Source organism: Anomaloglossus baeobatrachus, chromosome 2 (genome assembly GCF_048569485.1).
Source record: "Anomaloglossus baeobatrachus isolate aAnoBae1 chromosome 2, aAnoBae1.hap1, whole genome shotgun sequence".
Taxonomy (NCBI): Eukaryota; Metazoa; Chordata; class Amphibia; order Anura; family Aromobatidae; genus Anomaloglossus; species Anomaloglossus baeobatrachus.
Genome location: NC_134354.1, coordinates 426,176,692 through 426,199,129, shown reverse-complemented (window position 1 = coordinate 426,199,129; position 22,438 = coordinate 426,176,692). Strand labels below are relative to the sequence as shown.

The following is a 22,438-nucleotide window of genomic DNA, read 5'->3' as shown; positions in this document are numbered from 1 at the left end:
TAGGCTTAACTCTTGCATTACGTGTATGTCGTACATCAAAGGTTAAGTCTGAATGCCATTTATTTCACATTGCACTTTGGGAAAATGTACCAAGAAGGGATGATTTCCAGCAATGGCTACTTCTCACAAGATGCGTGCACCTAGGAAACATTCCTGTCTCATCATAAATGAAAAAACATGTTGACCAAATGCTTGACCAATCATTCCCTGGGTAGACTGCAAGTTAACACCTATAATTTAATTTGCCAAGTTACAGAGCAAGTAGTGAGAGCTGGAGACCTCTAGAGCCCATTGCAGGAAGAAGGTTTCTGCTAGTCTGCTTGGAAAAGTCAGGATGCTTAAGAACTAGTAATCACTCAAGGAAATGAAAGCCAGCTCTGCCAGGAATTCCCTCTCTTCTTAGGTATACATTCTCTAATTGGGGAAGCAAAAGATTTACCTGTTACTGGAGGAAAGTTCAGATCCAGCACTTGTGGATTTCCTGTGCCTAGAAATAAATTGGGAATAATATATGAGAAATATCCAGGCAGCAAAGCTGAAGAGAAGGCTTCAGATCGCAGACTGAACAGTTCCCCCTGGATTCAGGGATGGTAATATATTATTTATTTTATAGCATTGACAGTTCTTTTATCTGCTAAGATGCCCGGTGTGCTACACTATATATGGACCATGCTATGTATTACTGGATTTTTGTGCCATTTTAGTAATGGAAGTTTTGTGAAAAATCATCTGAGATCAAGTTTTATCCAGAGGAAATTAAGTGGTAGAGAGAAGCGTGAGATGCAGAGAGAGATATTATCTATCTTGGGGTTGCCTGGAAGACCCAGACCTGCAAATGGTGGACAGTTCCCATCATCAGCACCCTTGTTTATGTTGGACCTTTATCATGCTATGTGCAGCGAAGAAGAGGATGATGGAGGGCAAGGGGTATCAAGGCCACTGTTCACTACTCTAAGCACACAAAGCCCTCCACTGGGAGCAGTCATTAGTGAGGCTGATACAGTCATGAGTTTTGTCAATATGGGTAAGGACAACCTTTTTCCTTATTACGGTACTATATGTAATAGCTACTTGATGAGTCATGTGTCTGGTTTGTACATATTCAAAAGCTTAAAATATTCTTGGATTTGTTGCTTCACGTGCATCAGTATGTAAGGATGACGAGTCATTTATAAGTCAATTGGAAAGATATCAACACATCCTCTTAACACCTCATGACGAATGAATATTGATTTACTTATGTGCAGATTACATGTGTTTTTGATGCATCCCCATACCGGAAACAACCTTGTTATTACTATCTATATATCCTTAAATTTTGTAACGCATGATTTCAAGACTTGTTAACTACAAAACCTAATCAAAATCATTTGAATAAAAAAAAAAACAGGTACATATTTTGTCTGCAGAAATTCTGCATCTAATGAAGTCTACGGGAAAAATCTGCACATAAAACACAGAGTACCCACAGGAGAAACTAGCATGTTACAGATTCAAAACATGTACCGTAGATCAGTTTACACTAAGTAAAAAAAGTGGGCATGAGATTTCTATAAATTCCATCCATTTTGCTTGAACTGTAAGACGTGAAAATACGTAGTGTCAAAAACTCATTAAATACCCATAGTGGGCGCACAGTCAAAGACCCCCTTAACATGTGCGCAGAGAAATGGCACGAGTGACACTTTCCGTTTTATTCATCCGTGTGGCCATCCGTGTGTATGCGTGTGTCATCCATGTATCATTCATGTGTAATCTGTGTGCCAACGATGTGTTCATGTCTACTGTCGGTGTGACACATACTGGAAAAAACACATGATACTGAAACAAATTTTTTTCTGTTAAAGATGTACAAAGATAGATAGTAAGATAGATAACAAGAAAAAGATAGACAGATAGATAGATATGGGAGATATATATATATATATATATATATATATGTATATATACAGTAAATATTTATGGGATAGTTAGATTTTATAGCTATTAACCAAATAAATAAATAATAGAAAAAAAAAGATGTGGGGTCCCACCCATTTTTGATAATCAGCGAAGGTAAAGCAGACAGCTGCAGGCTGATATCAAGCTGGAAAGGCCCATTAGTCACGCTGTACAAAGATGTATTACAGCGTATTCCCCACTAGGTGGCAGCAGAGTAGTGAAGGAGAGTCAAAGTTACACTGTAACAGAAAGGCAGCTGAAGTACATCAGAGTAACTCCAGCAGGTAGCTAACAGGCGAACCACCAGGGGCAATAGAGTAGTCAAACAGTCGGGGTCTAGCCGGGAAGTCAAGTCAATGCAGAGGGAGGATCAAAATCAAGTCAGAGAACACAACCGAGTCAGAAACCGAGAGATCAGGATTGCAGAGGGAAACACAAACAACAGACAGGAGCGGGAAGTCAGGGAGCGGGACAGAAGGACAAACGGGGGAGGGTACCTGTCAGGGCACGACAACAAGGAGTCAGATAAATCAGGAAATCTCACCAGAGCAAGTCACAGGCTGCAGAGCAAAACTATAACCAGAACAGGAATGCAGCTTCAGAAAGCATATATAGTGTCTCCTGAAACCAAAATAAGGCTGATGGTAGTTAACCCCTGACATAACCAGGCTGAGTCTGTGAAACTCTGGAGCGGAGAATACCGGTTCTTGATCATGATATCATGGTTATTGGGCCCAGCCTAAAAATACCAGTACGCAGCCGGTCCAGAAGTGGCACATCACATTGGATGTGGGAATTCTAATGCTTTGCCCCGACTCTTCCTGATTGCCTTGGTGCAGTGGCAATTGGGTTAATAGTAGTTGGGGTTGATGTCAGCTGTGTAGTGTCTGTCAACATCAACCCCTGGTGTTAGTAAGGAGAGGTGTCTATCAGAAAAAACACCCTCAACTTTTTCTCATGGTTAACAGATGCGACGTAGTACAGTGGTTCCCACAACGTTCCTCGATTATGTAGATCTAAAGCTATACAGCCTCAAAATAAGGCTCCATAGGGTTTGAGGAGCAGCCCCTTCCGGCTCACGCTGTGCTCCATGAGACCTAGCGATTGTGATGAGTGATGACATCAGGAACTCTTCCTATTAATTTTCATTTCTATGGGGAATCCACTTTGCTAGTCATATGAAGAGAATTGTTTAGCTTTTTTTTTAAAGTGCAAGTCACATCTTTGACACAGCTTTTATCTACTTATTTCTGCATTTACACCTACAATTTACATATTCTATATTGACGCACACGCATTGTGCTCTCCGTGTGTGTTACTTTACTTTGTCTCCTACACCCCGGAGTCTGAGCCCTTTCACGCACACGCACTATACATCCTGGACACTTTTTTTTACTGTAAATCCAAACGCATGCACAGTGTTACCTGCGTGCATCATCGGCCTGTCATGTGACCCGGGTCAGCTGATACTTCTACCCGGAAGTCACATCCAGGCAGCGTTCTCCGCACACTAGCGGTGGATACCGCACGTGTTTCTCCACTTTCCTGGTACCCGGTAAGGCCATACTGGACTTAGTTATTCATTAGTTATATTACTTGTACTCCGATCCCTCTTTTATTCAGTTTTTCATTATCTAGATGTTTTTCAGCTGTGTATGCCTGATCTCCTTTCATCCAGACCGTGCAGTCACACACATATTGTATTCCCATACAGGTGAGACCCTATGTAATCTACATCGTTCGTCCCATTTTAATATATGAATAGCAACTCCCCTTTTGTCTTTAACCCCCCTCTCTTTTTAATTTACCCACTGCATTATTACTCCTTCGGTATCATTCGATTCATAACTATTACAGGTGAAATCCTGCATAATCTACATAGTTTGTCCCCTGGTTCTGCCCTTCTATGTTCAAAGCAATCATCACCTTTTTCAGTCTTTACCCATTATTGATCTCCTGGATTCTCCTACAACTGCAGTGGACATCGCGTGTACCCCTATTTCCCAATATCCTGGATATACTGTGCTTTCACTCCAGGGTAAGAAGCAGTTCAGTTTACCTCTATTACCTACGTTTTTGCTTTACAAGTGATTCCAATTCTTCATACATTTTTTATATATTACAGTTTCATACTCTGGTTATCAACTAGATCATCTAATTGATTGTGCCTTATTTACAACATTAGGCAGATATTTTTCCTATTTTTCAAATTTTTTCTAATATTGTATTTAATCTGTTTTTTTCTACATAATTGTGATTTCTTCATTGTTGCATTTTTCACCCAGTTGTCTATCTACTATACTCAACCCCTAAGTTTTCTCTCTACACATCATAGACTCCCGGCTAAGGAGATCATTACTGTTATTCTTTTTCGACCTTTTTCTCTTTCCTTTTGTTTCCTATCTTCATTTTTTTCATCTTCTAATTTCAGTTGATACATAGAGCTAGGTAAACTCTATATTGGCATTTTTCTTTCTTTTTTTCATCCATTTGCTATTTTTCCCTCTTAAGGTATCTGTGGCCTATACACAATGCAAATTCCCTTACCTTCCCTTTTCCTTTTCCCTGTTCCCTCCCCATTTTTACATGTATTGTTTGTTTTTGTATGTAAGATATTTGCTGTCTATCTTTGACCCACTTTTTTCCAGTGTGTACACCACTGGGTCCTTATCTTTTGTATATATTGTAATTGGACATTATTACCTATGTTCTTCTATTTTGTACATGTTTGCATACCAGTTCCTTTTGATGAAGGTCGATATTGTGACTGAAACGTCTTGATGATGACTGAACTGTTGGCTGTTGTTATTAAAAGCATCAATTTTGCAATATTTTGGAGTGCCTAGCTTAAATATAGCATCTTTGAAGTGTATCCCAAGGATATGTGCATATGCCTTTTAGACATGTACATATGGCATGCCAGTGTCTTTTGTCCTGAATCGTCTTTTTTATGTCTTTTGGATAAATGCTTGAGTGCCTTTTGTGACATCTTTGGCCACTTGTAATATATAGAATAATGAGCAGCTGTCTCAATAGAACTTAAGATCTTGTTTTGGACTTATTCCTGTATACATAATGCATCAACCGCACTGTTGTTCAGTCGTGGTTGAAATATCTGATATCTGATTTGATATTCAATATAACCATTGAAATATCTGGTTAATTCAAGTTGTAAATTCATATAAACCTATTAGCATTGTTGCATTTCAATTAAAAAGTTAATATATTTCTGTAAGTTAGTCATTATCTTTATGATAGCATGCAGAATTTGCAAACACATGCATATGATAATTATAACAATATTATTGCGAAGTAATGTAAAGTTTTTAGAAACAAGTACCGGCACATACCGTATTTTTCGCTTTATAAGACGCACCGGATTATAAGACGCACCCCAAATTTAGACATAGAAAGAAAAAATGCTGTCCGTCTTATTCTCCGGTGTTCTCTTATCGGAGGGGGGCAGCAGTGGTGGTGAAGCGGGATCACAGGAGGAAGAGGTTGTGCTGGCAGGCGCGGCAGGTCAGTGGCAGCAGGGTCCGTGGTGGCAGGTGCGGTGGCATTCATGGTGGAAGGTGCGGTGGCGTCCGTGGTCGCAGGTGCGATGGAGTCCGTGGTGGCGGCAGCAGTGGCGGCGGATGAGTCGTGCAGCAGGCCAGTGCAGTAAGTGTCCCAGTGTCCGCGGTCCCGGTTCAAATGATGGTGCCTGGAGCGGCGCATGCGCAGATGGAGCTCTCATCCAAGAGCTCCATCTGCGCACGCGCCCGCTCCCGGCACCATCATTTGAAACTGGGACCGCGGACAAACTGGGTAACCTGCTGCACAGCCGCCCACCCTGCATGCACAGAGTGGCAGCCAGCAGGCTGCCCGCCCACCCTGCGTGCAAGCGACCGGGTACCTATGCTTGCGTGCGTGCGGGTGGCAGCCGGCAGCCGGATGCCTGTGTGCGGGAGGCAGCGAGGTGCCTGTTGGTGCCGGCTGCCTCCCGCACACAGGCACCCGGCTGCCGCCCGCACAGGCACCCGGCTGCCGCTCGCAGGCACAGGCACTCGACTGCTGCCCGCACAGGCACCTGGCTGCCGCCCGCACGCAGGCATAGGCACCCGACTGCCACCCGCACGCAGCCACATGTACCTGGCTGCCACCTGAATGCAAGCTCAGGTACCCGGCCGCTTGCACACATCCACAGGCGCCCGATCACCGCACAGACAGGACCCCCAGGTAAAGCTATATTCGTATTTTAAGACGCACCCCCCATTTTCCTCCCAAATTTTTGGGAGGAAAAGTGCATGTTATAATCCGAAAATACGGTAAATCATCATGAAAGCCCAGTAAATGTAACTCAGCCTCTTTACAGTTTAGTCTGCAAAAAAATAACAATACACTGTGTTCCAAATTATTACGCAAATTGGATATAAGTGTCATGAAGATTTAATTTTTCGTTTTCTAAATAAACTCATGGATGGTATTGTGTCTCAGGGCTCTTTGGATCACTGAAATCAATCACAGATACCTGTGATAATTAGTTTGCCATGTGAACCCAATTTAAGGAAAACTTCTTAAAAAGGATCTTCCACATGATTAAAGGAGACCACAGGTTTCAAGCTATATGAAAAAGAAAAAAGACCTCTTTGCTATTGAAAAGCGTCAAACAGTACAATGCATTGGACAAGGTATGAAAACATTACATATTTCCCAAAAACGTAGGCGTGATCATTGTACTGTGAAGACATTGTGGATGATAAACAGCACAGATGGCTTTGTGCAGATAGAGGCATAATGAGGAAGGTTTCTGCCAAACAAATTCATCAGATTTAGAGAGCAGTTTCTAAAATATCATTACATAGCAGCAAACTGGTATTTGAAACTGCTGGTGACTGTAAAGTCCCTTGCATCTAAAGGTGTAGGATCCTCTAGAGGCTTGCAATTGTACATAAACTTACTATATGGCCACCCCTAAACAGTACTCTTAAGCAAAAACAGTTGCAGTGGGTCCAAACATACATAAAAACTAATTTTAAAACAGACTTCTTCACTGATGTGTGCTGTGGAATCCTGGATGGTCCAGTTGAGTGAAGTAGTGGATGGGTGATGGATGGCAACCATGTCCCAAAAAGGCTGCAATGTCAGCAAGGCAAGGAGATGGCGAATTCATGTTTTGGGCCAGAATTATGGGGAGAGAGCTGGTAGGCCCTTTAAATGCGCTGAAGGTGTGAAAATGACTTTAGAGAATTTCTGACTGAACTTTCTTCCTTGATGTAAAAATAAGAACTGTGCCATCCTCAGCACAATCATCTTCATGCATGACAATGTACCATCTCATGCTGCAAAGTATACCTCTGAAGCATTGGCTGATATGAGCATAAAAGGAGAGAAACTCATAGTGTGGCCTAAGGCCTCCACTGACCTCAACCTTATTGAGAAAACCTTATTGAGAACCTTTAGAGCATCCTCAAGAAAAAGATCTACGATGGTGGAGGCAGTACACACACCCAAATAGCAGCTCTGGGACGCTATTCTGACATCTTGCAAATAAATTCAAGCAGAAACTATCCAATAACTCACTAATTCAATGGATACTGTTACGTATCAGTCCAGGAGTGGAGCCACTGGGCCGTGCACCGGACTCCCCCAGGGAGGCCTCCAGGAGCGAACCCCTATACAGGGACTGTCTGGCGACCACCCCAGAGAGCCTAGATGCACAGTGGCCGGAACACAGGCGGGGTACCGGGAGCGTCCTCGGAAAGTCCGAAGGGAATCGGGACGGATGACCGGAGCCGGGTGCCGCAGGCGGAGTCCGGGACCAGTGACGAGGGCGGACTGGAGACTTCAGATGGAATCCAGAACCGGTGGCAAAGTGAATCAGGGGGAAGATGGAGAGATCCACTGCAAACGGACACCGGTGAATCTCCAGGGAGCCGGACCAGCTGAGGAAAATCGGGCGTCAGGTTCTGAGGACAGAGACAGGGTTAATGACTGAACACAAAGGGCTTGAACACTATCACAAGATACTAGCTGAGAAAACTTGTTAAACAAGCACCTCCCGTAAGTAACAGGAAGTATTTTATACTCTGCACCTGCAATCAGCCACATCCTGTTCCAGGAATGCTGGACCTATAAGACAAGGTGTCTGAGCGCGCCCGTGCCCTAACGCGCATGTGTGAAGCCCGGGAGCCAGAGGCAAGCACAGAAGGCAGGGGACAGATCGCAGAGGAACCGTGGGCAAAGTCCCGAGTCACAGTAAGCCGGATGGACCGCCGAGCAGGGAGCACGGGGGACGCAGGGGAGCAGGAGCGGGAGCAGCGGCTGCGATCGGTGAGCACGTGGACCGGATCAGTGGGTATGGAGCGGTGCTGGGACACCGAGACCGGATCAGTGGGTACGGAGTGGTTCCGGGATACCGAGACCGGATCAGTGGGTACGGAGCGGTGCCGGGACACAGAGACCGGATCAGTGGGTACGGAGCGGTGCTGGGACACCGAGACCGGATCAGTGGGTACGGAGCGGTGCCAGGACACCGGGAGCATGACAGTACCCCCTCCCTCATGCCCCCCTCCCTGCAGCCTGGTCAGGAACCGGCGCAGCAGAGGAGCAGCAATGTCCTCTCGCGGTACCCAGGATCGTACTTCAGGACCGAAGCCCTCCCAATCAATGAGAAAATACGACCTACCTCTTACCCTCTTCATGGCCAAGATGTCTCTTATCTCGCACACATTATCATCATCAGCAAGAGGAGGAGGAGAACTACCGGTATCAGGGAAGTAGGGCGAGAGGATGACCGGTTTGAGCAGGGATACATGGAAGACGTTCGGGAGACGCATCGTGGACTTCGTTGATGCGTTTGAGAACTGGGAAGGGACCGATATACCGGGGGCTCAACTTGCACAATGGGATCTTCAGCCGAACGACTTTGGAGGACAGCCATACCTCATCCCCTGGGGAGAAGTAAGGAGGATCAAGGCGTCGTTTGTCGGCATGTTTTTACATCCAAAAAGAGGCACGTTCCAAGGATATCTCGACGGCACTCCATATGTTGGAAAAACCTGTGAAGAGTGCATCGGCAGCAGGGACACCAGAACTAGAGGGTAGCTGCCGGGGTTTCTTGTTGCGGGCACAGGACAGACATGCTGACACAAAAGAGATGACGTCCTTACGGAAAGACGGCCACCAATAGTGACGAGCGATCAGGCACTGAGTCTTCTTCTGACCCACATGTCCACCCTCCTTCGAGGAATGACCCCAAAGAAGGACTCTCCGTCTGTCATTCGCTGCAACGAAGGTCCTCCCCGAGGGAAGTTGTGACAAGGTGACCGGAGACACCGATATGACCTTATGAGGACAGACGATGGGCTGGTCCTTCTCTTCCACCTGCTCTATAGGTACAAAGGATCGGGACAGGGCATACGGTGACGGAGGTAGATGGAATGGATGAACTGGCTGCAGACAAGGCTCACGGCATGCCTGGTCCCGTTTTATGATCTCCCCAGAACGCCAACTGACGACGGGTTCATGTGCTTGCAGCCAGGGTAGGCCCAATAGAATTGGGTGAGCCAACTTTGGCAGCACGTAGAAGGCAATCTGTTCCGTGTGCCATGCGCCCATACGGAGTTCCACGGGAGTTGTGATGAAGAACACGGACTCGGAGAGGGGTTTCCTGTCCACGGAAGTGATTACCAGGGGATCCGAGAGTGGCGTGACCGGTATGTGATATCTGTCCACCGTGACCTGTTGAATAAAATTGCCTGCTGAGCCGGAATCCAAACATGCCTCTGCAGTGAACAGGTACTCCTCCACTGTCACTTGGACGGTCAGCATGACCGGGGACGAGAGGGACTTGGTGCCTAGAGTGACCTCTCCTACCAACCCTAAGCCTTGGGGTTCCGGCCTCTCAGGGCAGGAACGGATCAGATGTGTGTTATCTCCACAATATAGGCATAGACCCTTAGCGAGCCGCTCTGCCTGGCGCAGTGCAGCTTGACAAAGAGGATCCACTTGCATGGGTTCAGCGGTAGACGAATCAGACGACATCAACTGTGGGGGCACGGACGTTTTTGGAGTAGGAACATGGCATATCGGTCTCCTCTCACGGATGACTTCCTGGGACCGTTCTTGAAAGTGGAGGTCAATCCGGGAGGGCAGAGAGATTAGGCCATCCAAGGTGGGTGGTACATCATGGCCTGCCAACTCGTCCTTGATGCGACCGGAAAGACCCTTCCAGAAGGCGGCGGACAATGCTTTGTTGTTCCAGCCTAGTTCAGAGGCAAGCGTGCGAAAACGGATGGCGTACTGGCCAATAGTTAGGGAGCCTTGGCATACCCGAAGGAGCGAAGAAGCCACTGAAGCGGTGCGCCCGGACTCATCAAGGGTTCGGCGAAAGGTCTCCAAAAACTCCCGAATGTTGTGGGTAACCGGATCTTCTCGCTCCTACAGAGGGTTCATCCAAGCCAACGCCTCCCCCTCAAGATGGGACATTATGAAGGCCACCTTTGCTTGGTCCGAGACAAACAGATCTGGGAGCAACTTAAAATACAGGGAGCATTGGTTCAGGAAGCCTCTGCAGGTGTTGGGGTCCCCAGCATAGCGAGGCAGAGCAGCGAGGCGGAGTTGTGACACCGAGGAGAAACCAGGTGCGGATGAAGTCACTGTTTGTTGCGTCGACGGGGACGTGGCTGCGGTCTGTAGCGTGTACAAACGGTGGTCCATGGATGACAGGAAATTCAGCATGCGGGTTAGAGTCTCACGCTGTTGCACCAGTTCCTGTTGCAGTTCAGCCAGCTGAGACGCCTGTGTCTCGGCAGAGTCCATGGCTTGTTCAATCTGTTACGTATCAGTCCAGGAGTGGACCCACTGGGCCGTGTACCGGACTCCCCCAGGGAGGCCACCAAGAGCGACCCCCTATACAGAGACTGTCTGGCGACCACCCCAGAGAGCCTAGATGCACAGTGGCCGGAACACAGGCGGGGTACCGGGAGCATCCTCGGAAAGTCCGGAGGGAATCGGGACGGATGACCGGAGCCGGGTGAGGGCCGCAGGCGGAGTCCGGGACCAGTGAAGAGGGCGAACTGGAGACTTCAGATGGAATCCAGAACCGGTGGCGAAGTGAAGCAGGGGGACGATGGAGAGATCCACTGCAAATGGACACTGGGGAATCTCCAGGGAGCTGGACCAGCTGAGGCAAACTGGGCATCAGGTTCTGAGGACAGAGACCGGGTTAATGACGGAACACAAAGGGCTTGAACACTATCACAAGATACTAGCTGAGAGAACTTGTTGAACAAGCACCGCCCGTAAGTAACAGGAAGTCTTTTATACCCTGCACCTGCAATCAGCCACATCCTGTTCCAGGGATGCTGGCCCTATAAGACAAGGTGTCTGAGCGCGCCCGCGCCCTAACGTGCATGTGTGAAGCCCGGGAGCCAGAGGCAAGCACAGAAGGCCGGGGACAGATCGCAGAGGAACCGTGGGCAAAGTCCCGAATCGCAGTAAGCCAGAGGAACCGCCGAGCAGGGAGCACGGGGGACGCAGGGGACCAGGAGTGGGAGCAGCGGCTGCGATCAGTGAGCACGTGGACCGGATCAGTGGGTACGGAGCGGTGTCGGGACACCGAGACCAGATCAGTGGGTACGGACCGGTGCCGGGACCTCGAGACCGGATCAGTGGGTACGGAGCGGTGCCGGGACACCGAGACCGGATCAGTGGGTATGAAACGGTGCCGGGACACCGGCAGCGTGACAGATACAAGATTTGTGAAAGTGATATCAAAGCAGGGGTCCTATGTTAAACATGTGTGTCATCTGTGCCGATTTCTACTTCAGCTGCTAGGTGGCGCCACACTGTTGCTGCTTGATATAACTATCCTATTTTATTTCTGGGACTTGTGGCTCTGATCAGTCTGGAAACTATGGGGTTAACCTTGTTGCTTTGGTTTCTGTCTACTGTCAGCACTAGGTGGGGCTGTTCTATATAAACCCCAGAGAGCTAACTCCCACTGCTAGTTAATAGAGATTCTATTCTGGTTTGTGCCTTTGTCCTGAGCTCCTGTATTTTGACCTGATTTGACCTGATTTTACCGTTCATTGACTTCAGCTTTACATTTGAGTACCCGCTTGTTGTTTGATTCTGTCCTGATGTGACTTCCTGGATCTGACACAGCTTTCTCACTATCACTCTTGCCAGCTTGCACCACCAAAGAACAGCTGATTCTGTGGCCCTAAATCAGGGACCTCTGTTTAAGTCCAGATCTCTTTGTAGGGGTTAAAGGTTAAAGGCAAGAGGAACTCTGGGTTCTTGGAAAGGGAGTAGCTTGTGCCAAGCTTGTTTGTGGTAGCCATTTTGGAGCTAAATGTGCACACATGACAACATGTAACGTGGCCTATTAAGCTGTTTTATATTTGAAAAGCTTTTGATTTCAGTAAATATCACCTCTTAATGCTGCAAATTCAATAAATGACCATATTGAGTTATTTGCAACCTACAAAATGTTTGGAAACTTGGTTGTGCATAATAATTTGAAACAGTGCATTTTGAGTTGTTGTTTTTTTTAGTGTTGAAAAAAGGACTGTTATTTTTTGGAGTTTTGTTAATTAAAATTACAGATATATTCAAAGCCACTGCAAAGCAGACAGCTGGAGGCTGGTATTATCAGGGTAGGAAGAGCCATGTGTGACGACATGAACTCTCATGGGTTAAAGTTTCTTAACATTCAGCCAGACGTATTGTTCTACTGTGTGGTACCTCATGTTTGCTTAGCTATTGTTTCTTCAGACTCTTCCAGTAATCATTGTATTGTAGTTGTGTATTGCTAATATGATTACCTTAGTAGCCATTGTCGAGTCTGTGACTTGCAGACTTCATGTAGATATCCTCAGTCTTTCTGTAGACATCATTTGGATAAACATTGTCCATGCAGCTTGAGATTCATCCAATGGGAGAGGCAATCTTGTCCAACCAATCGATGAGGACGCAGTGTATCCATGTGGAAGGCTGTGGCTATAAAAGGGATTTCTTTAAGCCACCAGGTGGTTGTTGATGGATGCTGATGGATCCAGTCTAAGCTCTTAGGAGATGACTAGAGGATCAGGATATATTATGGCTTCAATCTAGGGACTCTGGTTCCGGTTGGAGACCATATCCATAGCCTAGGGATTTCGACCCCGGCTGCCAGGATTATAGCATCATACCAGGACTACCTAAAGAGGACACTCAGGTTGGGACAATCCGGTCACCTGGCTACAGACTTTGCAGACCTCACACAGCTTCCTAAACCTGGCGCTATTCCTTTCTCGGTGGGTGCCCGCCGAAAGCGGGGTGCTGCTGGATTGGAGTAAGCGGCCCTGGAAGCTCTGAGGCATGGACATTCTAAATCCCTGGTGAGCCAGCGGAAGGGTGAGACTCTGTTGCCTGTTACATTTGTGTTTTGCTGGTTATGTGTTATGTGCCGTTAATTGTTTGGGGATCCAATAAAGTCTAATTATTGTGATTCCCTCACCCTGTGTTGTCTGAGTAGTGTTACGCCCACGGTTAAGGAGGCTGGCATTCAGTTGGGATGAGCCCTGAGCCACGCTGTCTTTCTAAAGGCGGCGGGTTTTAGTGGACGAGAGCACGAGAAAGGAATAGCGCCAGATTTAGGAAGCTGCAAACTCTGTAGCCAGGTGACCGGATTGTCCCAACCTGAGTGTCCTCTTTAGGTAGTCCTGGTATGATGATATAATCCTGGCAGCCGGGGTCGAAATCCCTAAGCTGTGGATATGGTCTCCAACCGGAACCGGAGTCCCTAGATTGAAGCCATAAGATATCCTGATCCTCTAGTCAGCTCCTAAGAGCTTAGACTGGATCCATCAGCATCCATCAACAACCACCTGGTGGCTTAAAGAAATCCCTTTTATAGCCACAGCCTTCCACTTGCATACACTGCGTCCTCATCGATTGGTTGGACAAGATCGCCTCTCCCATTGGATGAATCTCAAGCTGCATGGACAATGTTCATCCAAATGATGTCTACAGAAAGACTGAGGATATTTACATGAAGTCTGCAAGTCACAGACTCGACAATGGCTACTAAGGTAATCACATTAGCAATACACAACTACAATACAATGATTACTGGAAGAGTCTGGAGAAACAATAATAAGCAAACATGAGGTAACACACAGTAGAACAATACGTCTGCTGAATGTTAAGAAACTTTAACCCATGAGAGTCCATGTCGTCACACCATGGTTATTGGTTTTCCTAGCCTGAAAATAGCCCTCAACCACACCAAAAATTCTGCATCACATTAGATGCGCCAAATCTGGCTCTTTCCAGGGCTTCCCTATTGACCTGGTGCGTTGGCAATCAGGGTAATATATGGGATTGATGATAGCTATGATTTGTGAAAAATCACAGCTGCCATCAAGCCCTAGGTTACTAATAGGAAGGCATCTATGAGATACCTCCAATATTAACCCTGTAAGTCAAAAGAAATAAATACAAACACAGAAAAATCCTTTATTTGAAATAAAAAATACAGACACCCTCGTTCCCCAATGTTTTAACTCCCAAAACACCCCCGCAGGTCCGATGTAATCCACAAGATGTCCCAGGACGATCCTCGGTTTTGCTACATCCGGAGGCTACAGTGACAGAAAACGTTACTTGAAGCCTCTGGGACACACTGAGGGCAGTGGGGGTACCCCAGGCTGTGAGGGGCAGTAGCATCACTCAGCTGGGGGCTCCCATGGTACCAACTAGATGTTTTTGACTGGAAAAGCTTTTGATTTCAGGAAATGTGACCTCTTAATGCTGAAAATTCAACAAATGACCATTTTCAGTTGTTTACAATGTACAAAATGGTTGGAAATTAGGTTGTGCATAATTTGGAACAGTGCATTTTGAGGGTTTTTCAGTGTTGAAAAAAGTACTGCTATCATTGGGAAGTTTGTCTAATAAAATTAGATATATACTCAAACAGTTGATTATTTGAACATTATACTCATTTGCTTTGGGTATTTGTAGGAAAATCAGATAAAAATAGTATTTGCATAATACTTTGGAACAAGGAATGGTTTCCAGAAAATCTGCACAAACTTTAGATAGTTGTCCGTTAATCTGTCATTTTTTTAATGGGCTCTACTGACAATCACTTTTTTTAGTGCTAGGTAGTCAAACACAGATCCAATCGGTTGGATTTTATGCTGTTCTATAGTTTTTGTTTCTCTTAAGATACCGTAGAGTACCTATAATAAAGATGGATAACACAACAGTCTGTTTCCTGCTTCTTGGCATACTACCTTAGAAGATTTTCATTACAATACCTATATTAAACAGATTTTTTGGGATTAATTCTCTTTACAGCAGCAGCTTCCATAGTGTTAAGGTACTGTCACACTAAGCGACGCTCCAGTGATCCCACCAGCGATCTGACCTGGCAGGGATCGCTGGTGCATCGCTACATGGTCGCTGGTGAGCTGTCAATCAGGCAGATCTCCACAGCGATCAGAGATCAGCCACCAGCGACCTGTGTAACGACTCTGTGCTAAGTAACCATGGTACACATTGGGTTACTAAGCAAAGCGCTTTGCTTATAGTTACCCGATGTGTACCTTGGCTGCGTGTGCAGGGAGCCGGCTTCTAGAAGCTGCGGATGCTGGTAACCAAGGTAAATATCGGGTAACCAAGCAAAGCGCTTTGCTTGGTTACCCGATGTGTACCTTGGTTACCAGCATCCGCAGAAGCCGGCTCCCTGCTCCCTGCACATTCAGATCGTTGCTCTCTCGCTGTCAAACACAGCGATGTGTACTTCACAGCGGGAGAGTAATGACCAAAAAATGGTCCAGGACATTCAGCAATGACTGGCGACCTCACAGCAGGGGCCAGGTCGTTGCTGGATGTCACACACAGCGTCATCGCTAGCAAGATCACTGTTGCGTCACAAAAACCGTGACTCAGCAGCGATGTCGCTTAGTGAGACGTGGCCTCTAAAATACAAAATTAAGTAAATTTATTCTCCGCAAGTCCAACATTGCCTGTTCTCCCCTATCTTTGTCTTGGTCCAACCTCTATATCGCTATATTATCAACGTTAAACAGCCCACAAGTTTGTTTCTAATCACATTCTATTTATTTTCTTCTTAAATCCCTATGATCACTGCAGAAAAGAAAACTGAAAAATGTATGCAGAAATTGTGCATCTCATATGTTAATGGCTATAACGTCAAAACTACATCAGACGACATAACCAGATCATGGCTACGTCATGTGACAATGTAAATGCTTATCATGTTGTAATACAATGAATGTCTAAATAATCACACTTAATAGCTTAAAAGTAAATACACTGATAACAACCTCTATGTCCTGGAGATGATCTGGTTATGCTGTCTGGAATATCTTTCGCCTTATAGCCGTTTTTTAACATAAGAGACAATAAATAATATGCATTTTTGAACATCAAAAACTCCTTTTTGTCTTTTTTTGTTCAGTCTGTAGCTTGGAATTGCTAATGGTTACTACTCACAAAATTAGAGACGTTGTTTTTTCCCATGTTGGATTTGCCTAGTTCCTAATGTCATTACGTGCCTTGTGGATGTGATTAATTTAATATGCAATCTGATGGAGTAAAGCCTGCTGTACATGTTACGATTCTGCATACGATATCGTATGCGATCGTAACCGCCCCCATCGTATGTGCGGCACGTTCAATTTTGTTGAATGTGCCGCACAAACGATTAACCCCATCACATGTACTTACCCGTCCATACGACCTTGCTGTGCGTGGCGAACGTCCACTTCCTGGAGTGGGAGGGACGTTCGGCGTCACATCGACGTCACGTGGCAGCCGGCCAATAGAAGCGGAGGGGCGGAGCTGAACGGGATGTAAACATCCCGCCCACCTCCTTCCTTCCGCATTGCTGGCCGGGAGCCGCAGGACGCAGGTAAGATCTGTTCATCGTTCCCGGGGTGTCACACACTGCGATGTGTGCAACCCCGGGTACGATGAACAACCTGACGTTCAATTCATGAGGAATGAACGACATGCGCGCAATGAACGTTTTACCGTTCATTCGCAATCGCATGTAGCTGTTACACACTACAATGTACCTTACGATGCCGGATGTGTGTCACTTACGACGTGACCCCACCGACACATCATAAGATATATTGTAGTGTGTAAAGCGGGCTTTAGATGCACACCGTTCTTTAAAGTGAACCTGTCAGGTCCAATATGCACCTAGAACCACGAGCAGTTCTGGGTGGATATTGCTAATCCCTGCCTAACCGTCCCTGTATACACTAGCATAGACAGAGAGATCTTTAGAAAAAGTATTTCTAAAGATCTTTTATTATATGCTAATGAGATCGGGGGTTAGCCCCCTGGGCGTTAGTTCCCCTGACTAGTTGGCCCCATTAGTATGTAGTACACCCCAGTGGGCGTACTAACATGCTAATGAATGTGCAGCATCGCAGGATGATCTCACTCACCTCTCCGCTGCCATCGCCGCCCAACACTGGATTTCGGATCAGTGCACATGACCCCGGAGTTTCGGTCATGCGCAATACTTCAGTTTGAAGCCAGGACGTGTCACCCAACTTCATAATGCGCATGACACAAACTCCAGGGTCATGTGCGCTGAGCCGAAATCCAGTGTCAGGCAGTGATGGTGGCGGAAAGGTTAGTTTGATCATCCTGTGATGCTGCGTATTCATTAGCATGTTAGAAAACCCACAGGGGTGTACTAACATGGTAATGGAGCTGACTAGCAAGGGAAGCAACGCCCAGGGGACTAGTCCCCTTGCTCATTAGCATACAGCAAAAGATCTTTAGAAACACTTTGTCTAAAGATCTCTTTATCTATGCTAGTGTAAACAGACACTGTTAGGCAGCGATTAGCTACAGTCATATGAAAAAGTTTGGGCACCCCTATTAATGTTAACCTTTTTTCTTTATAACAATTTGGGTTTTTGCAACAGCTATTTCAGTTTCATATATCTAATAACTGATGGACTGAGTAATATTTCTGGATTGAAATGAGGTTTATTGTACTAACAGAAAATGTGCAATCCGCATTTAAACAAAATTTGACCGGTGCAAAAGTATGGGCACCTCAACATAAAAGTGACATTAATATTTTATAGATCCTCCTTTTGCAAAAATAACAGCCCCTAGTCGCTTCCTATACAAAAGAAACCACAGCCACACCATGATTTACCAGACATATGTGTAGATAATAACCATTATAATATGCATAAGATCCTGGATGGGGACTGAGGATAAGTCGCAATTGATAGCAAACGGAGAGAAACACACGACCAAAATCCAAAGTGCAAAAGTGAGATCTTTATTGGTATAGGGGTAGGTGCAGGGCGGCACAATGCAAGTGAGGGCACGGACAAACAAACACTGACCATAGTATACAGACAATTTTGGTCAAGTAAATAGTATATCCATATTAAAGATCACATAACCTCAATTATTATGCATATAGAAAACCAATAAAAGGTTTGTACTGCATAAGTAAAGAAATACAGATGTCAACAGAGTAAAGTGCATCATCAAAAGAAAGGGAATTTACCCACATATCCCATGCATCAGGGTATCCAAATAATTCCGGTATATTAATAATTTCAAGGGGATCCCAAAATGTGCATGTTGATGATGAAATCTTACAGTGCACATAACCTGTGTTGACACCAATCTGTAACTGACACAATGAGCATCAATGACAGATTGTAGTCATGACTAATGGTCATATAATGCATACAAATTATGTATGGACATATATGTATGTATAACACCAACCAGGGAAGGCTATACCATTATATGTACTAAAGGAAAAAACCTTTTCTGCAGATCTATAAGTGTGGGTCCTCGCTGATATAGCTGTAATACCTATGTGCAGGGGGAAACTTCCACAAATCGTGACAATTGTCTGATATAACACTATACCTGGAAGGGTTGGTGGTCAGTGGGTGTTGTCCGCGTCCTTCCCGACGGCCGTTTCTGTAGCTTTTAATGAGTTCCTGGATCCTGGATGAAGGTACATTTGACCATTCCTGTTTACAAAAAAATTCCAGTTCAGCTAAGCTGATGGTCGCCGACCATGGACAACACGCTTCAAATCATCCCACAGATTTTCAGTGATATTCAGGTCTGGGGACTGGGATGGCCATTCCAGAACATTGTAATTGTTCCTCTGCATGAATGCCTGAGTAGATTTGGAGCGGTGTTTTGGATCATTGTCTTGCTGAAATATCCATCCCCTGCGTAACTTCAACTTCGTCACTGATTCTTGCACATTATTGTCAAGAATCTGCTGATACTGAGTTGAATCTATGCGACCCTCAACTTTAACAAGATTCCCGGTGCCGGCATTGGCCACACAGCCCCAAAGCATGATGGAACCTCCACCAAATTTTACTGTGGGTAGCAAGTGCTTTTCTTGGAATGCCGTGTTTTTTTGCCACCATGCATAATGCCTTTTTGTTTGACCAAACAACTCAATCTTTGTTTCATCAGTCCACAGGACCTTCTTCCAAAATGTAACTGGCTTGTCCAAATGTGCTCTTGCATACCTCAGGCGACTCTGTTTGTGGCGTGCTTGCAGAAACGGCTTCTTTCGCATCACTCTCCCATACAGCTTCTCCTTGTGCAACGTGCGCTGTATTGTTGACCAATGCACATTGACACCATCTGCAGCAAGATGAAGCTGCAGGTCTTTGGAGGTGGTCTGTGGATTGTCCTTGACTGTTCTCACCATTCTTCTTCTCTGCCTTTCTGATATTTTTCTTGGCCTGCCACTTCTGGGCTTAACAAGAACTGTACCTGTGTACTTCCATTTCCTTACTATGTTCCTCACAGTGGAAACTGACAGTTTAAATCTCTGAGACAACTTTTTGTATCCTTCCCCTGAACAACTATGTTGAATAATCTTTGTTTTCAGATCATTTGAGAGTTGTTTTGAGGAGCCCATGATGCCGCTCTTCATAGGAGATTCAAATAGGAGAACAACTTTCAAGTGGCCACCTTAAATACCTTTTCTCATGATTGGATACACCTGCCTATGAAGTTCAAAGCTCAATGAGGTTACAAAACCAATTTAGTGCTTTAGTAAGTCAGTAAAAAGTACGTAGTTACGAGTGTTCAATCAAGAAATTGATAAGGGTGCCCATACTTTTGCACCGGTCAAATTTTGTTTAAATGCGGATTGCACATTTTCTGTTAGTACAATAAACCTCATTTCAATCCAGAAATATTACTCAGTCCATCAGTTATTAGATATATGAAATTGAAATAGCTGTTGCAAAAACCCAAATTGTTATAAAGAAAAAAGGTTAACATTAATAGGGGTGCCCAAACTTTTTCATATGACTGTATATGCACCCAGAACTGCTCGTGATTCTGGGTGTATATTGGACCTTGCAGGTTCCCTTTAAGAAGCAAAAAATGCTGTTACCTGCAGACATAGTGATAATCTGTAAGTAAATAATGTTTTAAACATGTATGTACTTGTTTTCCGTTGCTAACAGTATAAATACATTGTTTGCAAAATGGCTAATAGGAAAATATGCTTTTATTAGTCATCCCAAAAAGATAACTAGCATGATAACGCATGAAGAATGTACTAAATGAAAACAATTGGGACAGTAATATGGAAATTAGTATTGATATAGTTTCCTCTAATACCTATGGATATACTGTACATTGACAAGCAAAAGAGTAACAATTAGTGATGAGCAAGCACTGAAATGCTTGAGTGTTCATACTCGAATCAAGCAGGTCGGATGTTCGGACAGGCTCGAGTCGAGTAACAGGTACAATGGAAGTTAATGGGAAATGCAAGCTTTTTTCCGCAAGACTCTTCCTTAATGAGGGCTCGATGGGGCAGGAATATCGATGAAATGGATGGAAACAGTGCTGAAATGGAATGAGAACAGTATGGAAAACATGCCTGGACACATCTCTGACTCCCAAGTTGCTGCTGGGAATAATGTTGTCAAAGCATTAGGCTGGGTGCACTTATTGTGTTTTTAGATCCATTATTGAGTGCAGATTTGCCACAAAACCTGAAGGGAATCCTGATGCCAGCAAAGACAATGAGAATCCTGAAGTGTCATGCACACATTTGTGACTTGCAGATTTGGTACAGAAAATACTCCACTTTTACGGACTGACAATAAAACATAAAAAATTTAAGATAAAATGAATTTTACAGGTAAAAACGTAAAGACCCATTCTTTCCTGTATAATGATTTATATAAAAGGCAAAATTAAAAAGAAGAAAAAGTCTAGATCCTTCACTCGTTAAAACCCCTTCTCCCCAGGTAATTTTCCATTTTCGTTTTTTCCTTCCCTTCTTCCAGGAGCCATAACTTTTTTATTTTTCCATCAATATAGCCATAGACTTGTTTTTTGCAGGACGAGTTGTACTTTTGAATAACAGCATTCATTCTGCCCCATATTGTTCTTGGATACGGGAAAAAAATTCAATTCCATAATTGTTTTTTGCTTTTTTTTTATTTACCATGTTCACTATATGGTAAAACTGACCTGTTAATATGATTCCCCACATGAGTATGAGTTCGTAGATAGTAAACATGTATAGTTTTACTTTATTCAAGTGGTGAGAAAAAATTCAGAAATTTGTCAGAAAAAAAGAATTGCATTTTTGTCGCTATTTTTCGAGACCCGTAGCGTTCTCATTTTTCCAGATCTGGGGCTCAGTGATGGCTTATTTATTGCATTTTGAGCTGACGTTTTTAATTTTATCATGTTGGGTAGATGCTATGCTTTTAATACACTGTTGTGGCAACCAAAAAAAATGTAATTCTGGTATTTTGTTTTTTTTCTCACTATGCACTTTACTGATCAAATTAATTGATTTTATATGTTGATATATCAGGCATTTCTGAACTCAGCAATACCAAATATGTGTATTTTATTTGTTTATTATTGTTTTATTTTCAATAGGGCAAAAGGGGGTGATTTGAAACAAAAGCTGTATAGATACTGAAGTGAGTGGATCAGTATGCGCCAACATTGGGCACATGTAGAAAATACCTGGGATCAGATTTCAGTCGAGACATGCTTGAATCTGATTGAGAGAATGTCCAGAAGGATTCAGGTAGTGTTGAAAGTCAAAGGTGGATTTAAAAAATACTAACAAAATAATGAAAATGAAAATTTAAATTTTCAGGAGCAAAACAGTAACAATGCAGTGACACAACAAGAATGCACATAATTAGTCATATGCTAAACAGTTGCAAGTCAAATTTATGTATGAGACAGCCAAGATGATTGTCTATAAAATGAAGGCAGTCTCATGCTCACAACTGTAGCCTGAAAGTCAAAAGTCCAAAACATTGTTACCCTTTTGCTTGTCAGTATACATAAATACGGTTCCTTCCTGTCTGTGTGATGAATAACAAGCACAGTAGCTATTAGCAGCAGTTTAGATCGATAAACATTTTAGCTAAATAGCGAAAAGGAGAGGAAGGACTGATAGAGGAAAGTAAAACAA

General features: G+C 44.5%; 1 protein-coding gene across 1 annotated transcript in view; it reads left to right on the top strand.

Moving 5' to 3' along the window:
* The first annotated feature begins 639 nt into the window (after nucleotides 1-639).
* LOC142290214 (bone morphogenetic protein 8A-like) overlaps nucleotides 640-22,438 on the top strand; it is a 167,598-nt gene continuing 145,799 nt past the window's right edge. Inside the window, exon 1 of the mRNA XM_075334161.1 lies at nucleotides 640-1,024. Coding sequence (XP_075190276.1) covers nucleotides 640-1,024 — 385 coding nt within the window. The remainder of the gene's footprint in view (nucleotides 1,025-22,438) is intronic.